This window comes from Protopterus annectens, chromosome 14.part0 (assembly GCF_019279795.1).
Source record: "Protopterus annectens isolate FY-2018-M chromosome 14.part0, PAN1.0, whole genome shotgun sequence".
NCBI lineage: Eukaryota > Metazoa > Chordata > Ceratodontiformes > Protopteridae > Protopterus > Protopterus annectens.
Window position 1 is genome coordinate 1,078,724,551 of NC_056748.1, and position 25,379 is coordinate 1,078,749,929.

Consider the following 25,379-nt stretch of genomic DNA (forward strand, 5'->3'; position numbering starts at 1 on the left):
CCCCCAGTCCATAAGCCTCTGTTATTGTATGGTTTTGTGATGTCCATAACATCCTTGCAAACAGTCTATAAATAGTCCCTAAAGACTCATTTTTCTACCTCAGTTTGAAATTGGTCATACATTTTCTTGTTTGCTTCAGTTAAATGCTTGAACAACATATAAATTTTAAGGGTTATAGTTTTTATTTACTTCATATTGTTATAAAAATTTTTTCACAAACTGTTCTGATTCAAAAATAGTCACAGAAGAGTCTTTATTAATATGCTACCTCCCTGCAAACGATACCCAATGGTATGATAGTTATCCCAAATTTAATACCTATCAAGTTCTTTCTTATTCTTACTGCTTATACTTACTATGACACTACTTTTTCACCTCTGTTTTTTTTCTCCTCCTCTTACGGTTTGTTCATACAATTTCTTTCCTTATATCTTCCACTTCTTCTTCTTGTACCTCTCCATTATTTCACCCCATGACACTGCCTTCTCACTTTCTAGTTCACTGTGGTTAATTAAGTCTTTTAAATATACATCCCACAACCTTCCTGACTGGAGGGTTGTAGCAGTACATCCCTGCTACAATTTAGCTTGTCCCTTAAACAACCTCTTTTTTAACAGCAATTCTATATATACTGCAAAGTCTCAATCACCTTCACTTCTTTCTTCTCCTGCATTTCACCCTTCTCAAATGTTTTGACCTTCCGCTCTTCCTCTTTCATCACTATTTCCTCCGACAACCTAATCTCTTGTTAAGGCTGCCTTCACCTTTACTCCACAGTCATCAATTTCTCTCTTCAAATTTCTCATAAAATCTCCTTTTCTACCACTGACACACTCCATACTTTTTCCTCCTTCTCTGAGCTGCCTGCATGCCTGGACCGGAAGTAGAAAGTATTACATTGCACAGTATCTCTATTTGCAATGAGTAGAGGAAGGTCCCTAGTGCCTTGGCCAAATTTACCCCAGTAGAGGAAATATCATAATTCTCCCCTGAAGAAAGGCCCTAGTATATACCTCTCAACAAAGGATTGATAGGTAAATAGATAAATAGGTAGAGAGAGAAAAATTGTTTACTACTGTAACTTTGCCATACTTTGGAGCATTTAATTGCAGTAATTTGCATATTACATCCATGCATTTTGTTATAGTTGAATTGCCTATTTTACCCATGCTATTTTAATGTGGGGAAAAAAAGTGTATTTTTTATTCAAATTTATTTCATTTAAGTTTGTACTGCTTGGATCCTGTTCCCTTATTGAAAAGGCTCTTTAGCCTAGCTCATTTACTAATTAATAAATTATATGCAATTTGTTTGTAATTTTGAATGTTTTGATTTACATTTTTTAATTTAATACAAACCAGATATATGTGGCAGTTAGATCAACAAGCGCACACTAACTTGCTCATCAGGCACTCATGAGTTTGCTTTTTTTATAAGAATAATACATTAAATCATAATGCATATATACATGTATAAAATTCTTACTTGATTTATTTTTGAACAAATTATGTAATCATTAGGTGTTTTTGAAAAGTGATGCTCTCTGTTTGATGATGGGTGACAGATTCAGAAAGCTTCCCACAATCCCTTCTTCTCATCTGCTATCAATGCATGTTCAGCAGCTGGAGACTGGAGGATTCACATTGGCCAATGGAGCTTACAAGTGGTCTAAACTTAGGTAAGTAAAAATCGTTGGTTCTCTTCTAATATTAGGAATTTCATGTTCTCCTAAAACATTGACGCTTATTAAGGAACCTTGATCCAGAATTCTGGTGCCTTTTTTGTAATTGCACATTCAGTGACTCAGTTAAATTTATATTAAATGTAGGTCTGAATAATTTATTAGAGATGTAATTGTGAATTCAGTTTTGAAGGTGGAGAAGATTAAAGGGTGAGCTTTAGGTTGAAGAGCTACATGATTAACATCTTTCTAGAAATGCTGAAGTCTAGAGAAAGTGTAAGATTGTCTGTTTTGTAGATAAATGCACTTACTGTACCCAGTTTTTTTTTTTTGGTCATGTAAAATACTGAAAAATAGTATGGTCAAGGGTGAGTGTGTTTCCTCCCATGCGAGTTTGTATAATGAATGGCTTCAGTGACATTGATGGTATAATGCATGGACCAGTTTATACTGTTACTGACCATCTCAACATTTTGCAAGTTGGCTGGCACACTGGTTTACAAAGATGGAGGAGTAGTGGAGATTTGGCTTCTTTAAGGGTCAAATGAATGATATGGAACAGAGATCACTTATATTTTGAGAATATATTGCTGTGGTCTGATACTGTTTAGCTGGTAGTGACTATGTCTAGGAAATGCTATTATTTGTTTTGTTATGATTGCTTTTGTTAGTTTTTGATCATTTGGTAGAGACCATTATCAAAAAGGGAGAGCTTAAGGTCATGTTTATGGTAGAGACCATTATCAAAAAGGGAGAGCTTAAGATCATGTTTATGGTACAGACCATTAATAAAAAGGGAGAGCATAAGGTCATGTTTATTTGTCCAAGGAAGGTGGTGTTGAAGTCATCCAAGATTAGAATGCATTTATTTTTATGACTTTCTTGATGGGAAGGGGTCTATAATTAACCAGTTAGATCTTAATTTATCTTTAGTGGTCAAAGTAGCAATGACAAAGTAGTTTGATACTTTTGTTAATTATCATGTAAACATCTCCATTACAAGTAATTATCATGTAAACATCTCCATTACAAGTAATTATCATGTACACATCTCCATTACAAGTGCCTGGTCTGTCTAATCAGCTAATGTTATAAGTGATAAAGCAGGAGGATATTATGTATTTGTATGGAGTATTAGCCATATTTTATTTAGGGTGCAAATGCATGACTTATTGTTTTTTTGAAAACCAAAGCCTGACTTGATTTAAATTGGAATTGATGTCTCCACAGCTTTGGATTCCTGTTGGTCTGTGTTTAGAATGTGTAGATGGTATATTTAGGGAATAAGTACTGTTTTATCTTGGTGAAATTTGTGGTACTGGGTTGCACTGGACATCTTTGCACAGAAGTAGATGTGTGGACATTTCAAGAGAAATGTAACATGCACAAGTGTCTTTCTGTTTGTGTGCAATGACCATAACATTATAGTTAGGATTCATAGGTTGGTACTGGGCTATCTGCCCGAAGGCATATATTAGCCCAGCCACGTGCGGTATTCACCGCCCCTTTAGTAGTTCCCTAGACCCTTTTACTAGCAGCTAGTACCCTTGGCCCCCATCTAGTAGTGCTGTTGGTGTGATCCCTGGTGTGAACTTTGTTACCCATCCACTCATCAAGGTTCCTCTTGAAGAGTGATAGTGAGGGGCTCTGTCTTATGTAGATCGGGACCCTGTTCCATAGTAAGGGAAGTCTCTGCAAAGGGAATCTATCCCTCCAGCATGTTGTAGATGAGATTTGGTTTTGCTCACATGGAGCATGTTCAACAATTCTGGGTTGGACATGGCTCTGTACATTAGAGATCGCCTCTGAGAAAAACGATATGCAACAGAGAACAGTCTTAGCTTTTTCAATCGTGCTGCATAGGGCAACTGTTTGAGGCCAGTAATCCTCTTGGTTAGGTACCTCTGTGGTCTCTCCAGCTGCTGGAGATGTCTAGCCAGGTACATTCCAATTGGTGCATTGTACTCAATAATGGGTCTGATGAGGGAAGAGTAGAGGGGCACCATTACATCCTTAGATCTTGATGCGAACCCTTTCATGATCAGATGGGTCACATAGAAGGATTTTCTAACCACTTTTGCAACATGGTTATCAAAGTAAAGCTGACTATCTACTTGGGTCCCTAGATCCCTTATTTCTTCTTCAGATTTCAGGGGATTACCTCCTATGTTTTAGTTTGCAGGTACTCTGTTTTTTCCAAACGGGATTAATTTGTTTTGTTTTTATCTTGGATAGTGTTATATAGGATGTTTGGTATGATATTGATAGTGAGATGCATAATTATTTTGTCCAAGGTAAGGTATGTGGTTGATTCTTGCAGGATGTTATCAGACAAGATTAATATATTAAGGAAGATGAACAGTATCAGTAAAAATATGCTTTGATGGACACTGGAGCATAGCATAGTAGTAGGGAGTAGCTCTAATTGTGAAGTTTGCAACAATAATGGGTACTTAATTGCATTGACAATGTGTTGTAGGTTTGGGAAGAAATGTGTATTTCAGTAATGCAGATAACGCGTATGTTGTTTAGCTTGGATTTTATGGAGATGAGAGAGCATAAGAAGAGTTGCAATGAAAGAAACAATGGAAATTAAAAATAAAATGCAAGTTAAAGAACATCAAATTCAGTGTAATGCTTCATTTTAGGTTCAGGGATTCACAGGTACTTACTAGGCAATTGACCCATGAGGATCTTTTTAAGCCTAGCCATGCTCTGTATGAGTAACCCAGAGCCCTTGTATTTTAAGTACTGATATTTTGGATCCTAGACATCTGCACGTTACCCGATCCATAAGGGACAAAGGTGTTAGACCGCGGGTGTATTTGTGGTTTCCCATCTGTTCATATAGATGATGTATACATAAAACTACTGTTCAATCTCAGCCTGACTACAGGATATGTACCCAAAGAGTGGCGTACAGCAACAGTGGTCCCTCTCCACAAAGGTGGTGCCTCAACGGATCCTGGAAACTATCGCCCCATAAGCCTGACTAGCTTGGTCTGCAAAGCTATGGAAAGGATCATCATGGACCTCACAAATAAAGATATTGGGGACCTACAGACACTGGATCCTACTCAGTTCGGCTTTAAGGGCAGATCCTGCCTCTTAAACCTGGTTGATTTCTTTGAAACAGTCACCAAGGCCATTGACGAGGGGAAGGTGGTCCACACAGCCTACCTGGACCTCGCAAAAGCCTTCGATAAAATACCCCACTCAGGCATTATAGATAAGCTCACCAGCTTAAATATAAACCCCTATGTCACTAGATGGGTTGCAAACTGGGTCAAGGACAGAACCCACATGGTTAGAATTGCTGGAGCCATGTCAGACTCCAAACCAGTTACAAGTGGCATCCCACAAGGCTCAGTCCTGGGACCTCTCTTGTTTGGTATATATTTCTCGGAGGTACAGGCCAACACGGAAGGACTGTGGCTGACCAAGTTTGCAGATGACTGCAAACTGGGCGCCATAATTGACTCTCCAGCTGACACAAGCATCCTCCAAAAGAGCCTCATAGAAACAGACAACTGGTGCCAGAGCCATGGCCTCAAGCTAAATGCCAAAAAGTGTATAGTCATCCCCTTTGGCAAAAACAAAGTGCCCACAAATTACCACATAGGTGGTAATCCATTAAGTACAGAAGAAGTAATTAGGGACCTGGGGACCCAAGTTGATAGCAATCTCTCATTTGACAACCACGTGGCCAAAGTGGTTAGAAAAACATTTTATATAGCCCACCTAATAATGAAGGGATTCACATCTAGATAATGGGGAGGTCATTGTGCCTCTTTACTCATCCCTCATCAGGCCCATAATTGAGTACAATGCCCCTTTTGGGATGCACCTTACCAGACACCTGCAGCAACTGGAAAGACCCCAAAAGTACCTCACCAAGAGGATCAAAGGGCTCAAACAGATGCCATATGCTGCCCGGTTAAAGAAACTCCAGCTCTACTCAGTGGCATACCGCCTGCTCAGAGGCGATCTGTGCCTGACGTATAAAGCCATGTCCAACCTGGAATTAATGGACATGCTGCACCTCAGAAAATCCAAATCCCATCGAGCTATGCGCTCGAGAGACTTGAACCTCAGCACTGAAATAAATAGGACATGCTGGAGGGACAAATTCATAACCCTAAGGCTCCCTTCACTCTGGAATAAAATCCCAGTCTAGGTTAGGCAGAGTCCTTCATTGACTCTCCAAGAGGAACCTTGATGAGTGGATGGGAGATCGTAGGTTTACCCCGGGTATCACTTCTGTGTCACTTTTAGAGGCACATTATACTAACCTCGAAAAAGGGCATAGCAAAATTAATTTAAAATGGGTGGCAAAAGCCAAACACACTCTGGCTAGGCTTTTAAATGCCCTAGGGCAGACAGCCTAGTATGAACCTATGAACCTATGTTTGAACAGGGTAAGAGATGCACTGTGAATTATGTGGAGAAGAAAATGATTCCAGAGAAGTGGAATTCTCTGATGCATATATATCCCTGCAACATATTCTATTTATGTTGCCAAGAAGATTAAGGTCTTTTGAGCAGGTGATTATGCCATCCAATGTCCTTCCAGATGTCCAGCAAGTCTAAAAGGATAGGGTCAGTTAAGGCTTTGTAAGTGAGGCAGAGATGACCACTGAGTAGCCCCTAAGGTACCAAGAAAAGGAATAGGGGTTTGAGAAGTTACTGTAGCTTTAAAGATTTAGGCCGTTGATTTTTTTGGTGAAAAATTATGGTCATTCAGGTTGCATCAAGTGTTTTGACAGATGCATACTGAAGGGAGCATTATACTCAATGTTTGACCTAATGAGTCAAATACAGAGGAAAATTCACATCTTTAAACCTGAATTCCATACCCTCACTAATATAACTATGCATTGAAAAAGAACTTTCTTATAACAGTCGATAAATGGTGAGCAGAGGACAGTGGATTGTCTACATAGCTTTCCAGGACCCTAACTATGACTGGATCAATTTTTAAGGGTGTGGTATTGATGTGATAGATACAGGGGGCATTATAATTGCTGAAGTATACTAGCATATATATTTTTTTGTATTTAATGTTAGGCCGTGGTTTTGATGCTAGCTATTTGTTTGAGAAAGGACCTGTTGGAGGATGTTGGTGTCTTCTAGAAAGTTTATAATGGCACCAAGTTTACAGTCACCTTACATACATGATCAGCCATAAATCCTTAACATTAGCTTTGAACTGTGAGAAGTAAATGCCAAAGAAGACTGAAACCTGGGGTACACAACTAGTGATAGGTCTTTTGGAGGAGGAGGTAGAAGCACCCATCCTGTATTGTGGCATCATTCTTGGTGAAGGTAAAATGCTGCTGAAGGCTAGATTCAAACCTGACTTAGACACATATTCTGTGTGCTCCATCATATATCAGTCTTTAAGGAAGTTATGTCCTGGGACATTTACTTCTCATATGTATTATATTACTCTTTCATATTTGTAGAAGTGGTGCAAGGGACCTGAGTGCATTCATGATGATGTGAATCCTGACACCATCCCATGATGGGCAACTGGCTGTGATCCTCTCCTTGCTCAGTCTGATGAGTGATGCATCAGTGTCTCACTCTGGAATCACCTATGACTACAATGTTGGATTGGATGGACTTTTGTCCTGTGGGATTTTGAGTTGCAACACTGTGTTACAGATGTATGTTTTATGATGGTTTTGGTCACTAGGAATTTATGGAAAAAGTTATACAGGGAAATCTGAGGTTCTATGTGCCTTCATTTATGGACTGCAGTTTTAAACATCACTGTATAAGCAATGAAATACAAAAAAGCAATTAGTAAAACAACACAGTTCAAGGTTTTACTAGCAGTCTTTGACCTAGAAGTGGACTAGTTATTCTACTTTAGAGTTTAAACAAAGCAATTCTGTTTCAGATCACAATTAAATACTAAAAATAAGTACAGAGCTATTTCAGTGCCTCTGTAAGAAGTGCCATATTACATAAGCTAGGTGGGTCTATGTTGGTGGAAAGTCGAGTCTGCTGCAGAGTAAGGCTGGTCTGGTGGAGGAGAGAGATAAAACCATCACTACAGTTCAAATGAGCCAGATTCAATTAGCAACTCAGGCGACTGATGAAGAGGCAATGAGGGATGAGCATTACCATCCTGGAGGGTGGTGACGTGGGCGTCCCTTGTGACAATCCCTGCTGAAGGCCAGGGACATGAAGTAGGCAATGTGCTGAGATGTCCCCACAGAGAAGGACATTTGCGACCTCAAACCTGTAGTTCCAGAAAACAGAAATGGTCCTCTATTTAGATGACTGTTTTTTAGGTTTATTTCACACTGCTAATGTTGGAGTACACCTACCTACTGTTAGAAACCTAACAGATGACAGCCAACCTGAACAAATCTAGTATATCTCTATGCTAAATCTGTGACCTGTATAGAAGACCTCTTATGCATAACTTCTAAAAATAGATTTTAAGCTGTGCAGTTTTATTGGTTACAGAGTCTATCAGTGATCAACTGCAAATAATGCACTGCAAAAAAAATTATATCTTCAGCAGAGAACCAAAGGCATCCAGACTTGCTGCCTTTAACATACCAGTTACAAAACTCATGACAATGCATCCTTGTAAAAAAACTACCTCTTTCTGTACCAGAAATAGCTCTTAAGTAAAGCAAACATTGATTTCTATGAATAAATTGCAGCTACACTTGAAAAAAGGCTTCCTATGATGTTCTTTTAATGGCATAGTATTAGTGGAAAGAACAAGAGCTGCACCATGTCCATTTGTATGTGTTCACATGGGTCTACTTTACAAGATCGAAATGCCAGTAGACCGATTTTTAAAAATGCCGAGGCCAAGAAAACTGGATGCTTACAATCCTGATGAGTTACATCGCCGAGTGTCAAAATAACGAAAATGAAGAAGCCACTTCTCAAAATACTGACGCAAACAACACCGGTGTAACCATACAAATCCCGCAAGGGAGAATAGTGACATAGTGATCGTTCCAACTGTGCAAAACCCAAAGTGAAAAGTCCTACTTACCTCCCCAATTAATTCAGTTCTGAAAGTAAGAACTCGTACTATATAAACATTGCACTGTCACTTTAAAACTACGTGCCAAACTCTCACGTAAACCCCGCCCAACAGTGAATACCCATGTACTGATAATCTCACTGAATATTCATGAAAGTATCTACACCACCCACATGAATATTTATTGGAGATTATTCAATTCCATTATGACAATTTTTTTATTACTTTTATGTTTTTGCAGGGGGCTGAGACCCCGAAAACCCCCTGCAAAGTGATGAGGTTAACACTACCAACATAAAAATTTCAACAAAATGCAAATTAAAGGTCATGCTGCTAAACACTAGGAGTCTAAACATGAAACTGCACTCATTGCAAACATTCTTAATCCTGGAAAATGCTGACATCTGTGCAGTCACAGAAACCTGGTTCAAAGCTGCAGAGAGCACTCCAGTCATACCTGGTTACTCATCCTATCATACGTTCAGACCCTAGAGTGTGGGTAATAAAGCCAAAGGATGTGGACTTTCAATATGTATTGAAGACATACACACCTCCAGGCTGGTCAAACAGTATGAAGCACAGGAAATGCTCCAGGTGCAGTTAACCGTTGACAAGACCCCTATACAAACCATAGCTAGCTACCGGCCCCCAAATCTGACTCAAGATGCCCAATCTGCCTATCTAGACCTCTTCAATCTATCAAGATTCAACCCTTTACCCTGATCCTGGGTGATGTTAACTACCCAAATATAGACTGGAAGAACTACTCATGGCAGAACACAAATGCCCAGAGATTCCTCAATTTTGTCAATGCAAATGCTTTGGAAGAGCTAGTCGATACCCCCACAAGAGGTGATAATATCATGGACTTGGTATTAACCAATATGAATAACAACTGCAAGCATCCCTGCAGTATCATCCTCCCTTATAAGATCAGACCATAGAGTGGTCACGTTCAAAGTCACCATCTCCCCAACCCCCCTCTAGCTAGGGTCAAACAAAAAAAAAAACTTCTCCAAAGCTGATTACAGCCTCCTGAGGGATGGTATAAACAGTTTCACAGCCGCCTCCCCCTCTCTAGGAACTTGCACCAGAGTATCCAAAACGATACAAAATTACTATATGAGCATTTATATAGATACATGGAACCAGGGATACCTGACACAACTAAATCATCCTCCGCAAGGAAGAGTAAACCTGTCTTCTGGGCACCTGCAATAAATAAACTCTATAACAAAAAAAAAAATTTGCGTCCAGGACCAAGGAGGAGTAGGTGCCCAATAAGAAGCAATCTCTCCTTAGCCTAAACAAGTAAATAAGAGCACTAGGGAAATCCTCCAAAACAAACTTCAAGTCCAAATTGGCCTCCTCTACTAGAGATGGTCATAAGGCCTTCTTCACATATGTCCATAATCTCAAAGGTAGCACCCAGATCTGTTCAGAACTGGTGGTTAAGGGCACCACATATACAAATGCCATATATATAGCAAACTTGCTGGCTGACAGATTCAGTGAAAATTTCACCCCTCTGTCCACCCCCCCCCCGATCAGTAAATCAAGACATTCCCAGTACTTGCCTCCTTCCCCTTATATCTAGGGATCAGGTCATCACTGCTCTCTCAAAGGCAGAAAAATACAGCCTCCATGAGACCGAAAAACATCCCAGGCTGCATCCTACAGGAACTTGCAGCACCATTAGGCACCCTATTCAACCAAAGTCTGAGTACCGGCTTTGTTCCAGCTGAGTGGAGGACAGCCACTGTTATCCCTTTACACAAAGGTGGAACATCCACCGATCCGGGAAATTAAAGACCCATTAGCCTAACTAGCTTGATCTGCAAGACCATTGAATGGATTATCATGGACCATTAACAAGGACATTGGCAACCTTCAAACACTCAGTCCGACAAGGTTTGGCTTTGTCAAGGGGAGGTCATGTCTGTTAAATTTGATCAACCTTTTTGAGACCGTCACTAAAGCCAGGGACGAGAGGAAGACAGTGCACATCGCCTACCTTGACTTGGCCGAAGTCTTCGACACTATTCCCCACTCCAGCATAAAAGATAAACTCTCTCAACTAGGCATCAAGCCATATGTTACCAGATGGGTAGTTAACTGGCTAACTGATAGAACCCACCTACTCAAAATAGGGGAAGCCACCTCAAGCAGTATACCTGTATTGATTGACATACTCCAGGCTTTGGTGTTTGGGCCTCTGTTATTTTGGATATACTTTTCTGAGGTGCAGGTCAAAACCAATGGGGTATGGCTGACCAGGTTTGCAGATGACTGCAAGCTGGGTGCTGTCATCAATTCCTATAATGACATGGGCATCCTCCAAGAGGGTCTCGCCCAAACAAATGACTGGTGCCAGAAACATGTCCTCAAGCTGAATACAAAAAAAATGCATCATCATCCCCTTTGGGGAGAGTGACTTCCCCACAAATTATCACATTAATAACAATGTCCTAAGCATGAAATCAGTAGTGAGGGATTTGGGCACCCAGATTCATTGCAACCTGACTTTTGACCACCATGTTGCTTCCATTGTACAGAAAGCTTTTACATGGCCCACCTCATAAGTAAGGGTATCTCATCCAGGGGCAAGGAGGTCATAACATCATTGCATTCTTCCCTTATAAGGCCCATTATCAAGTACACTGTCCCATTCCTCATGTACCTCACAAGGCACATGCAGCAGCTGGAGAGACCACAGAGGTTCCTCATCAGGAGAATCTAGAGTCTCAAAAATCTACCATACACAGATAGGTTAAAAGCTCTATCCCTCTTCTCAGTTTCATACAGACTCCTCAGAGGTGACCTTGGTCTGACATACAAGGCGATCTCATGCCCCCCCTTGATGGGACTGCTGCATATCCACAAGTCAAGCTCCACTAGAGTAACCCACACACGTGGCCTCAACCTGGTCTGTGACATCAATAGGACTTGTTGGCAGGACAGGTTTGTGTCCCAGAGACTCCCACATTTATGGAATAGACTCCCTCTCCATGTCAAGCAGAGTACCCCTTTACCCCTTTTTACATATACAGGTGTACCATGTATTCATGTGTGTTCACATATGCAGGTATACTGTGTATGTGCCTGCATGTATAGGTGTACCATATACTGTGAACTGAAACAAAAGTAGTTCATGGACTCCACTGGCAGCAAACTAGGTTAAGAAACTAGTTTGCTGCCAGTGGAGTCCATGAACTACTTTTGTTTCAGTTCTGAGTTTACATTGGTGTCTTCTGCATTTTTTTGAGTACCATATACTGTGTATTAGTTCAAATGGACATAAACATGCATAATTGTATCCACTTCCTAGAATCTATGAATGCATTTTTTAATCTAAATTCTTTTTACTAGTTATTTCATAGCATATGGACGGCCACGGTGGTGCATCGGTTAGCGTTGCAGCCTCACAGCAAGAGGTTCTCTGGTTTGATCCTTGGCTAGGGTGCCTTCTGTACAGAGTCTGCATGTCCTCCCTGTGCCCTGTGGTCGCGTGGGTTTCCTCTGGGTGCTCCGGTTTCCTCCCACATCCCAAAGACATGCTGTCTGTGGATTGGACACACTAAATTGGCCCTAGGTGTATGTGTGTGTGTGCCTTCTGTGGAAGGTTGGGCACCAGGCTGGCAACTTGACACCGTAAAACTCCACTGCCAATCATGAGCGGACAGTGATCCACTGTGGTGACCCCTAACCAGGAAAAGCCAGAAGAAGTTATTTCATAGCATACAACATAGTGCTATATCACAAATGAAGTGTATATATTTTATAATGTACAGGACAACTTAAAAAAAAAAAAAAACGGTAACGTGCCCCATCTTCACCACTGTATGTAAATAAAGAGAAGTGCTCTGGTCCATACAGGCCATGCCACTGAATATTTCTTAACAAGTAGAAATTATAGGAAAATCTATGCTTTATCATGCAGCCTAAAGTTGTCACATCTTAGTTTTCATCCTGTATGTCAAGCCATAAAGGTGACCTTTCTTTTTTAAGATGTTAAGCCCAAGATTATGTTCAGCCCCCAGAGCAGCAATAAAATGGGATTTATCAAAGTTCCTAAAATATATGCTATTTAGTACCTGATGCACAGAAATCAACATTACCCCTACTGCTGCCCACATCAAACTGTTGTATATTTCTTTTCTGACAACCTCAGATCTACTCCACTTTCCTTCCTTTCCTAATTTAATCAAACTGTTCCGTTATCAGTTAATGACCATCAATGCCACACCCTTCATCTTTTTCCTAATTTTCACCCCGGCACGTTATTTTCCATGTCTCCGTTGGCATATATCATAGGTTCAAAGGTATTTACTAGGTTAACGACCATTAAGGGCCTTTTAAAGCATAACAATGCATTCTAAACCTCTAACAAGTTCTGCTAACCTTGGTAACCTTGGTAAGTGTAAGCAGGGGCCTGGGAGATGAAACACTTACATTTTCTACTCTATCTCCAAAGTCAATTTTCAAATCAGTCCACTCATCTCCAACTCCTTTGCATGTTCCAGTGCAAGCAATTTCCTCTGCTTATCATAAATTTGTTTCACCCATCCTGACACCAATTACATATCCATTCTATCTTCCTAAATCAGTGGAAATCTTACATCTGTACTTCCAATATTTATTTATTTATTTGTGTGTATGAATTTATTTGTTTTTTTACTAAGGTAATACACAGATCAGAAATTGCTTTCTTCAGGCACAGCCTGGTTAATACTATCAATGCGCTACAGAAAACTGCAAATAATATTGTAAAATATCAGACTTAAAATTAGCATTAAAGTATTTCATTGAAATCAGAGGTACAATATAATATTTTGGTACAATATAATGTTAAATATAAATAGCAAGCATAATAACCATGTACAATTGAGGATATGCCCTGAACAGAGGAAATCATTAAGATGACATTAAGGCATAAATTAGAAAAGGGTGTTAGTGGTTAGGTGATGTGACAAGAGGCGTACTGCCTACATTAAGACTTGTTAAAATGGAAGGATTTGAATTCTGCTCTGAATATAAAGTAGGAGGATAGGTATTTTAGGTATAATGGCAGGGGTTCCCAGATTTTCATTGCAAGTTACAGGATACATGGTCAGTGCAGTGCTGTTTGGTTTGTGGAGTTTACAGTGTAGATCTTGTTTGGGAAAATCTGAAAGTGATTTTTTTTCTTCTGGTGAGATTTGCTGCCAAATGAACAAATATGAGAGTTTAGATCAGTTTGAAGAGCATGACCATGTATATCAGCTTTGTTTTATAGGGAGCCAGTTTGCTTTGCCAGGAGTGATTGGCGGGGCATCTGTAATAAAACAATATGTTTTGTTAGAGATGTTTTTTGTTGGATGCACTGGATATAATGGAAGGTCCATATTCAAGTTGAGTTAAAAGGACACTCTTGCCTATTGCTGTTGTAGCTGGAGCAGCAGAATAGAACAAATTTTGCTGGACCAGAAGAGAAGACTCCCACTCATTAGGCTAAGTAAGGAGAGTGTTGTGGTTAGGATCCACCAAATCACACACGCACTCAGGTCAGTGGATACCAGTATGACTTTGTCATAGTCCGTGTGGGTGTAAATGACTTGACATGACATGATGGAGCTCTTAGAGTATATGTCTTGGGCTAGTATGACCCTAGCACTGAATGGTACTCTACTGTCTCCAAAGGTGATGCCACAACATTAACAGAAGATGATTGACTTTAACAACTTAATTTTTGGTGTCACTCCAAGGGGGTACAGTATTTGTCAGAATAGGAGAATATGTTCGATAGGCCACTCTGTCTTGCTAGGGATGCTCTGCACCTTCCTCCTCCAGACCTTTGAATATTGGTTAAAACTTAGCCCTCCCCAAATATGCCTTTTTTTGGATAATGGGAAACTGGCAACATGTCTGATATAGCAAAGCCAACCCTAGAAAATCTAAAGGTGTTGTTGATCAATGCTAGGAGCCTAAACAAGAAACTCCACATCTTCCAAGCTCACCTTACCTTGGAGAATGCAGATATTTATGTATTTGCTGAGACATTGTTTAAAGTCACTTTGAGCACCCTGGCAGGGCTACAAAGCCTTCCACACATTTTGACCAACTACTGCACAGGTAGAGATTAAGGCTGGAGGTGTCTCGATTTACATCAAAAGCAGTCATACCTCTAGGTTGGTAAAACGCCATTATGGTCTTTAGCTTCTCTGTCTGAATAATCATAGACAAAGTCCTGTGCCATATCTTTGCAAGCTATAGTCCCCCGGTGACTTTAACTACCCCAATATAAAGTGTAAAGCATACATGACCCCAAGAATGCAGGCCCAGAGATTCTTGGACTTTGTCAACACAAGCACATGGGAGAATGCTGCTCTTAGTGAAATGTCCTTTCTGGTGAGGTCAGACCATAAAGCTGTCTCCTTTGAAATAAGAACAAAACCCATGGCCTCTGCTAACCATGAAACATTTAGGAATTATTTTAAGACAAACTTCCTTCTATTAAATGATAACCTGGCAAAATTTCAAGCCCCTGATAACACTGCTGCTGATTAGGAATTGTTTATTCATTTAGCTGAATATCCTTAAAGGGTAATTTGCATATATCCCACATTGCCTTCTGATACTAGGGGTTTAAGGTATCACAGTGGAAAGTCTAGCTTTTTCTTTGTGTTTTTTAACCAATTGGTTTTCCTGTGTGACCTTTTTACTCATTGTTTTAGTTTGTTAGTTGGGATATTTTGCAGACACCCTAATGTTTAGGAATATCAGTTGGGTACAACAACCCTGTGTTTCCAAAAGTCAAACATTCCCTTTATGCTGTGCTGATGATGCCATAAAAAAGCAGAAAGATGCATGTCTACAGCTAGAGGGTTTGGCTTTATTGGTCTGAAATTGTCCATAAATAGGCTTAAGTGTTAGTCATAGACATTCTGAATTTTCATTTAGCTGAAACACTTGATATTCTTAAAGGGTGATTTGCATATGTCCCATGTTGCCTCTGATACAAGAGCTTTAAGGTATCACACAGTGGAAAGTCTAGTTTTGCTAAAGTAGAAGGATGGAAATATAGGAAGGAGAGGAGGGTGGTGGTCTGAGGTAGCTTCTGGGAGTTGATTGAATACTCTAATGAAGTCAGAACCTTCAGAGAACTGGAGGATGTTTGTGGAGGTGGTGTTACCAGTAGTTTTATTGTTTGTTAGTTGGTTGACCTCATTCCAAAATCTCTAACTCTAAACAATATTCCTATTAGGAAAATGTAAAGCTGGTTGATTTTATGTCTGTCTATATAGCTGCTGTTATAAGAATATTTAAAGCTGTGAAAAGTTAGATGAGTTTGTGGAGAGGTTTTAGTTTCCATGCATGCAAAACATCATCCCTTATGAGATATTGTTTGAGTTTTTTTGTTATCCATGTTTTGTGCTTGAACTGTCATCATTTAAGAGGGAAGAACAGTCTTGCATACCTGGGGTTTCAATAAGGGCTGTGTCTGCTGTACTGGGGTCTTTGACAAATCAGTACATGGAATCAGTTGATTCAGGAAACCTGATTTTTAAGGTTGGCAATGTTTTTGGTCTGATGTGACCAGTTTAGAAAGTACAAATGATCAGTTATGATAATGACATGGAAGAAAACTGAAGCATGGTTACTGAATATTGGCATTCCTCATAAACCATCTTAACAAGCTAAGAGACGTCAACATTTCCTCCCCAAGACCATCTCAAGTCTCATTACCCTTTTACTTATTCGGATAAACTAAAAGCTCTGTCACTCTGCATAGTATTGTTGAGACTCTGGAGGGGTGATTTCTGTATATTTGTCCATGCTATGAATGACTGAACCAGCTTTGAACTCCTTCACCCAGATAGAATAAGTTTTAAGCAAACAACCGGTCTAGAAACCTAAACCTACATTATTACATCAACAAGACCAGATGGCATAAAAGATACCTATTCCAGTCATTAACAGTACTTCTCTAGTAACCCTTAAAATCAGTCTGGATGACTGGATGGGTGTCTGTAAATTGTCACCAGGAAATATATATGATAAAGATTGCTTAACGCGGAGCACTGCTCGCCACCCCCAAGTAATGGATGATGTGTCTGAGCTTCTTGATGGCCTGTTTTGAGCGTAAGCTTAGAACCTATGATGGCAGTATAACTAGTATGATTGCTATAATAGAATGGCTGAAAGTCATTTAGAAAGTCATGAAGGTAGTTAGACAAAAGGCTTGGACATGTGGGTTCATTGACTAACTCTGTGATATCATTAATGAATAAGAATAGAACTGTATCCTTTCTGTGGAGGCATTGGTAATTTTTATGGAAACTAAATTTATATGAAAAAGGTATTAAAATCTAGCAAGATATTTGCAGGGGTGGAAGATAGGCAACAGCTAATTGTGTGCCTTTCTGTCGGGGGGAGGGGCTTTTGACAGTAGTCTTTTGGTGTCAGAAGTTGTACTGACATTTTGAAAGATGTTGGGAGTAAAATGAAATTTGAATAGTTTGAGTTCTATATCCAGGTACAACACATTACAATATAAAATGCACATACTAATGCAATATAAGGTACAAATATATATAAAAAAAATCTATTTATTCTCCACATTCATACAATAAATGTGGGATCACACAGAATGCAGAAGTTCCCATATCTGACATACTCCCAGACACCAGTGCCACTAGCTGTGAAGTTTGTCTAGTTCCTCTTCTGCACATTTCCAGCAAACTGTGTCACCCCATCCGTCTTATTTAATTGTCTGTGTGTGATGTCCTAAACCACTGGTGCAACTGCATATTACTTAAGACTGACCTTCCAACAGTTTTCTCAATCTAATGTCCCTTTTCCACAATAAACTCTGACGCAGTGTCTTAGCCTCACAGCACCAAGCCACTCTGTGCTCTCTCTCTAAATCACTTGTATCCATCCATTTTACACTCCAAGCACCTTCCCTTTAAATAACTACTCTTTGCTGCTTCTAACCTTAATGTTCTGTAACTACTCAGTTGCACTCATGATCACATTGTAAAGTAACCAGTCCCTATTATTATCCCATACCTATCTTGTATTTCTTGAAAACTCATGCATGCACCAGACTTTATCACCAGAGATTTCTTTGGGCGAAACAACATCTATATTCTGTTGAAAAGCTACTAAAATCTCTAGTACCCCAGTAAGTGTTCATTCACATTTTCTATCAAAGTTAAGCAATCACCCACAAGCCTTTCCCTTGACAAACCTCCACAACTGTCAAATCCAACTTCTCCACAATGTTCTACTCCAGCTTTTCCATAACTCTAAAAAACAACACTAGCAGCATATGCATGCCCTATGCAAAAGTACCTTGCCCATCAATCATAATTCTAGTCAATGGCCCTTATATAAAGTTGTAATCTCTTGGGATAATCTTTTTTTTACCTATCACTTGTAACCAAACATCAGAGAGGTCCAATCCCTTTCTATCAAAGCAACAAAATCTAACAACAACATTGCCCAGTGATCCATACATGACTAATTTTTCAGAAATCTTAACTGATTTGCCCTGAATCACAATAGGCAAAGTCCACTCCATTCTTACTGTTATCACTTTCACATAAACCTTTCCATCTGTTTGTCCTTGACAAAACTAGATTAAGTTTAAGGGATCCCCTGGGATTCCTTTTCCCTTTTCCTTCAGGAAGCAAGATTTTCATTGTTTCTCTCATTGATTCTGGCAGCTATCATTTTTAATTTCACTGACAGCCTTAAACAAAGTGCCCATCACTTCCAATCCTACCAGTGTAATAAAAACAACTAGGGAACTGTCTATGCCTCCTGCATTTCCGCAACTCATATATTTAATTGATGCCACCCCCTCTCATAGTCCCCTACCCATTTCAGTCCTAGACAGTTTACTGTACCTCTTATAACAGCAAAGATCCTTCCCAGACTTCAAGGATTTCCCCTGTGTACCTTACTTATCTATACGAGTTATTCGAGGTCTGTTGAGAAATTCTATCATTTCTACACTCCTATACTATTTCATTCACTCTTTCTTGGCACCTACAGCCCAGAACAAAGCCTCCTAGTCTAGTTTCTATAGCAACTATCCTGATTTTTTTTCTTAAAATAGAGGCACTTTGGCTCGAGACTTCCAAACAAAATTGGTTGCATGCGCGCACACTACTCATTAATCCAGTTCGTGTTCCATCACGGTGCTGGTCTTAACTCAACAGTTTCAATACTTTGAAAAAAATGACTTTGGGCAAAATGCAAGTCAAAATGCAGACTCCACTATAAATGCATAAACCTTAATATCAATCCAGTTATCAAGATTTTTTTAAATAGATATGATTCAGACTGTCTGATAAGGACAGTTTATTCCACATACATATCATAGAAGCTGATAGAGACTTTGCTCTAGCAACAGGTCTGCATCTTCCAGTTTTAAATGAATAGAATAAGTAAACTCAATGTTTAGTAATAATTGGAGTTCCTCCATCCTTAATGCCCAACAGCAAACAAAAAAAAAAAAATTCCTCACATAAACCTATAACGTATGGAAAAAAAGGACTAAAACTTTCAATCTAGCTTGATATGGAAGACTTCAACCCAGAAATTCTCTTTGTGAATTTTCTGTGTATTTCTTCCAAAATTAATAACCACCTTTCATCCATCCATCTTCAACCCTTTTTCCCATTATACATATGGGGTCGGGGTGTCCCTTTCACAGTGACAATCTTGAGCCAAGGTTTACATGGCGAGGTGGCTAGCCGTGCCACAGTAGTTCATTCATACCATTCACTCACATACACATTCTCACCTATGGCTAGTTTAGAGTGCCCAGTCCACCTACTGCATGTCTTTGGAATGTGGGAGGAAACCAGACCACCCAGGGGAAACACATGTGACCACAGTGAGAACATGCAGACTCCACACAGAAGGCATCCCCGCCAAGAATCAAACCAGAGAACCTCTTGCTATGAGGCAACAACGCTAACCGTAGCACCACCACTGCCACCCTTAAATAGTCCCCTTTGACTATAACATGATGTTTTATGCATATACCAATTTTAGATTGAACATATGCAATAAACAATTTTTACTAATTCTGTACTCCTTGAAACAAAGTTCTAAAAAGAATACTACAACGCTGAGCATTTTGGTTTTAATTACTTGGACATGTGGTATAAATTTAAAACTCTTACAAATTCTAGTGTCCAATCCTTACATTCTAACAAATTCAGTAAAACTGTGGTTCCCAAGTTCACCTTGACATCCAGACTAGGTTTGCCAAAGTAAAAGGATACCACATTTATCTTTATTAATATTTAACCCACTATAATTTAACCAAAAAGCTACTTTACTCAAATACAGATTAAATTCTTCTATATCCATTGATGATTATATAACTTTCCAAATTTGATATCCGAATATTTTGCCATCCAGGTAGAGGAATGCTATAACATTGAACTCAGTACTGAGCCTTGCAGGACCCCTTCAGGCAAATTAGTCCAGTTAGATAATTCTAACTCACTACTTCCTCCCACTCAGACAGTTTGAGACCCAACTCATAATGTATGATATTAGATTTTCATACCTTCCTTTATAAAGAACACTGTCAAAAGCCTTAGAAAGATACATGTATACCACAACAACAGATAAACAATGATCCAAGGCCAAAGTAACAGGGTCAAAAAAGTCAAATTAGTAAATTTTGATTTGTTGTAGGTAAACTATGTTGATACAGATCTAGCAGACAATCATTTAAATCTGTAGTCAAGACAGATAGTGAGCATGTCTTGAAACATTTATCCACTAAGGGGGTTAGACTATTTGATCTATAATTGGATTTGTAATCTGCTGAACCACCATTGTGAATAAGTGTAATAGCTGCACTCTTCCTCCTTAAAGGTACATAACCATGGAATAACATCCCATTAAGAAGGATGCAATAACTGCAGATGTAGTGTAAGCAAGCCAAAAACTAAAAAACAGACATTCATAAATACCCCCCTCTAAGGTATCCCTAACAAAACCATACTCCTGGAGTCATTCACAAGTCTCCAGGACTTAAATATTTTTCTTAGATGACATTTTGAAAGTGATTTCCTCCTCAGAAGACAAAAGAGACGGAAGGGCCCACTGTTGGGTAAAACATTTGAGGAAGGTTAGCAAACGATTGCTACTGAGTAGCGATTAACATGTACCCCTCAAGTGCTATGACTAGGATTAGTTCTATGATTTTGGCCATCATATTTAGCATTAGTTCTAGATTTGCTGATGTTCCTCATAAAGTTACACCTGTTTTTTGGGTATATACCTCATTAAATAAACTGTCTTTGCAAAGACTTATGCCACTAGCTCTGTAAATGCTATTGTATAAAGACATTCTGTTGCAAAAAATAAGAAAGTACTCCTCTCTCAGACCCCTCTGTTATGAATTTTAAAGGCCAGTGCTATGACTTTTACTGCTCAAAGATAGACAAGCATGTATCAACATGTCTGAGGAGGTGCAGCCATTGCAGGGATATACAGCAATCCCGTGTACCTCTGACAAAAATAGGCTCAATAGTTAAGTCTTTTGCATTATCTTTGACGAAGCAGGACTATTCGACCCCGGACTGTTCACCCACGGACAGTTCAACCCCAATGCATTTCTATACAATTTTATATATATATGGACTATTTGACCCCAAATATATTCTTTTAAGTGCTTTATCATTAAGTTATTAATAAATTAACAGTGTTATTATTGAATAATTGACTATTCATTGTAAATATATATTTTTAATATTTTTTATTACATTAGTATAAATATAACATTTAAATCTTTAACTTACAGCTAGTGTTATGTTTTAACATATTATGATTACTTTTACTTTAACATACTTTATAGCATATGTTTTCCATCAATTAAATATTTTTTTTTATTTTATATTATGTTGATATGTTAACTAATCTATTACCTACTATAAATAATTTCTTTGAAATTAAATGAAATCAGTTTTTTATTCAGGTTAATTTGCCTTCTTCATCTTGAACATTTATACTACCACCAAAGCTCAAGCAGCAACATGCAGTTTTCACCATTTCCCACCATCTACCATCAAAGCACATTAGAACCTCAGTAAAGTGGATATGGATGTATGAGTAAATGCAAACACTCTTGATTTCCAGCAACAGTGATAGTATGTAGTGCTGCAGAGGACTTGACTTGATTGCAGAGTATAAAGACAAACATACACACAATACAGTTTAATCCATCTACAGTGCACACAAACATTCCTAAGTAAAACACTGTTTTTAAGGACTCAAGAATTTATTTGTAAAAAGTATCAAGTAGTTCAAAGCTTAGAAGTGCAATTCTAGGGCCAAACATCCATTTCACGATCACAACGCTCAATGCCTCTACAGCTTGCACCCACAGCCCATTAACTTCAGCAGGGAAACAAACAGAACATCAAAGCAGACATCTGTCAAAACGACTGCCCATTATGTTTTCATTTTTAAATATAATTTATTTTTAATCCTTGTTTTATCGCTAATTTTCTTTATTTTTATGTAATAATGACGTTATCGTTGTACGGAAACTCCGGACTAGTTAATGCTGTGAACTTCCGGATTGGTCAGCAAACTTTTTTTGGCACTTAGTATTTTAATATATATATATATATATATATATATATATATATATATATATATATATATAAAATTAAAGTTCCAATTTGCACTTAGTTTAAAGTAAGTGTAGTCGAAGCACATAAATAGAAAATAAATACTTTCTAAACCAATTGTAAGAATGTTTAGACAGTCTTTCATTTCTATTTTTGCTTTGATGTGCTTCGGCTTCACTTATGCTACATTTTTTACTGGGGTCCAACCGTCTAGGGTCTAACAGTTCAGGGGCGATCCGGGTCAAAACGTCCTGTACCCCTAAGCAGTAAAGGAGTTATAACTGATAGATTCCTCTACAGACTACCTGCTGTATACAGAATAGAAGATTTTGTTTTTTTCTTTAGGTTTACAAGTAAAAGAATCCTGACCACTACTGCTGGTGACTGTTCTATTCTGTATACAGCAGGTTCATAGGATGGTACTAGGCTATCGGCCCTAGAGCCTATACAAGCCTAGCCATAACAATTCCCTGGCTATTTCTTCCCACAGTATTTACTTCACTGGACCCCTGTCTAGCAGTGCGACTGATGTGATCCCCAGGTGAATTTCCTATCTCCCATCCAATCATCAAGGTTCCTTTTGAAGAGGGCCAAAGAGGCGCTCTGCTTGACATGTATAGGTAGTCTATTCCAGAGTCTGGGGAGTCTCTGGGTCAGGAACCTATCCCTTCAGCATGTTTTGTTCATTGTGATGACAAGGTTTAGATCCCTGGAGCATGTGTCTCTGAGGGATTGGGATTTCTTTAAGTGTAGCATGTCCAACAGCTGTGGGTTTGACATGGGACTTGTATGTTAAGCAGAGATCGCCTCTGAGTAGATGATATGCAACAGAGTATAGCTGAAGTTTTTTTTAGATGGTCAGCATAGGGCATCTGCTTTTTTAGATGGTCAGCATAGGGCATCTGCTTTAGGCCAGGTGGTTGCAGATGTCTTGAGAGGTACATACCAAATGGGACATTGTATTCTATAATGGGTGTAATGAGGGATGAGTACAGTGGGACAATGACCTCCTTTTTTCTGGATGAAAAGCCCTTAGTGATGAGGTGTGCCACATAGGATTTCCTGACTGTTGTGGCGATGTGGTTATCGAAGGTGAGACCACTGTCCATTTGTGTCCCTAAGTCTTTTATCACACTTTCGGTGTTTAGTGTACTGCCACCTATGTGTTAATTCATGGGTGCATGTTTTTTCCCAAAGGGGATAACTATACATTTCTTGGCATTGAGCTTGAGCCCATGACTCTGGCACCAAGTATCTGTAAGGCCCTTTTGTAGAATATCCACATCATTTGGGGATTCAATAATGACTCCCAGTTTGCAGTCATCTGTGAACTTTGTTGGCCAGAGTCCCTTACTGTTGGCCTGTACTTCAGAGAAGTAGATGCCAAACAAGAGCAGTCCCAGGACTGAACCCTGAGGTACTCCACTTGTCTGGAGATGGATTTGGAGTAGGCTACTTTTACAGTGTGGGTTCTGTCATTAAGCCAGTTGGCAACCCATCGAGTGACGTATGGATTAATGCCCAGCTTAGTAAGTTTATCTACGATTCCAGAGTAGGGGGTGGTGTTGAAGGCAATGGTGAGGTCCAAATAGGCTGTGTGGACCACCTTACATTTGTCCACAGCTCTGGAGACTGATTCGAAGAAATCAATCAGGTTCAGGCGACAAGATCGACCCTTCACAAACCCAAACTGTGTGGGGTCCAGTGTTTGAAGGTTGCCAATGTCTTTGTTTATAAGTTCCATGATAATACGTGCCATGGCCTTGCAGAACAGCCTCATCAGACTGATGGGGCAGTAGTTCCCAGGATTGAAGGTGGATCTCCCACTTGTGGAGTGGGATAACTGTAGCTGTGCACCACTCAGTGGGCATGAAGCCTGTAGTGAGGCTATGATTAAACTTGACACTTGGGTGAGGTGCCAGTTCATTTTGTAGTTCATGTAGTACACAGTCTGGGATGTCACCTGGTCCCATGGATGCTGTATTCTTAGCTTCGGAGAGTGCATTTTTTTACCTGTGTGGCTGTTATTACTGGAATCTGGCAATCTTTCGGTATTGAGATGGGCCCTTTAGGGTGTGAGAGGAGGGTGAAGTTTGCACTGAATCGATCTGCCAGGATATTGGCAATATCCTTGGGATCAGTATATTTAATGCCATACTGATGTAGCTCAGAGCAGATCTGAGAATTGCCATTTAGATTCTTGACATAGCTATAGAATGCCTTATGGTTGTCTTTGGAATCTTTGGCAATTTTATTTTCATAACTAGCTTTGGAGGATTTTATGAATAATCTCCTCTTCTTACTGAGGCTGGTAAGGGTGTTTTTTGCATCCTGGGATTTTCCTTTTTTCTGCAATAGTTTCTTCCTTTTGTTGTAAAGTTTGTTTATGGCAAGGGACCACCAGATTGGCTTCCTTTTTCTGGAGGAGAGCTTCTTGGTTCTATTGGGGATGGTACGATTCATGCACAACTGAATGTGCTTTGTACAGTGCCTTAGTGTAGGATTCAGCAGTCAAACTTTCAGTTCCCATCTGCATGGGTGTCATGAAGTTTGTCACTTCTGACTTGAGTAGCATGAAATTGGCTTTGGGGAAGTATTTTATGGAGGTTTCTGGACTGGGTATGGGGGTGGAATGTGGATGTCAAGGGTGATTATCTTATGGTCAGACCTGACCAATGAGGGGGTGACCATAGTTGTGGTGCATCGATTTCCCATGTTGGTAATGACCAAGTCTAGGATATTGGAGCCCCTGGTGGGACTAAGGATTAGTTGATTGAAGGCATTGAAATTTATGAATTCCAAGGACCGTTGGGCAAAGGTGTTGGTACAGAAGTAGTTTTCCCAGTTAATGGCAGGGTAGTTGAAATCACCCAGTATTAGTGTGTTTGATTGTATCTTAATATTTTCTAGTATGTTTAGAAAGGTGTAGTGAGAAGCTTGAGGCATAGTGGGGGATCTGTAGGAAGCTACAATTTGGATTGTAGTCTTACCTAGTGTTAGTTGCAGCTGGAGAATTTCAACTGCATTGTGT

At 39.4% G+C, this 25,379-nt stretch overlaps 1 protein-coding gene across 2 annotated transcripts in view; it reads left to right on the plus strand.

Moving 5' to 3' along the window:
- The window catches only part of KNDC1 (kinase non-catalytic C-lobe domain containing 1), a 1,471,539-nt gene that overhangs the window by 1,428,344 nt on the left and 17,816 nt on the right, over positions 1–25,379 (plus strand). For both annotated transcript variants that reach the window (XM_044056877.1, XM_044056878.1), the window contains one exon: positions 1,521–1,678. In XM_044056877.1, the coding sequence (XP_043912812.1) occupies positions 1,521–1,678 (158 nt within the window). The remainder of the gene's footprint in view (positions 1–1,520; positions 1,679–25,379) is intronic.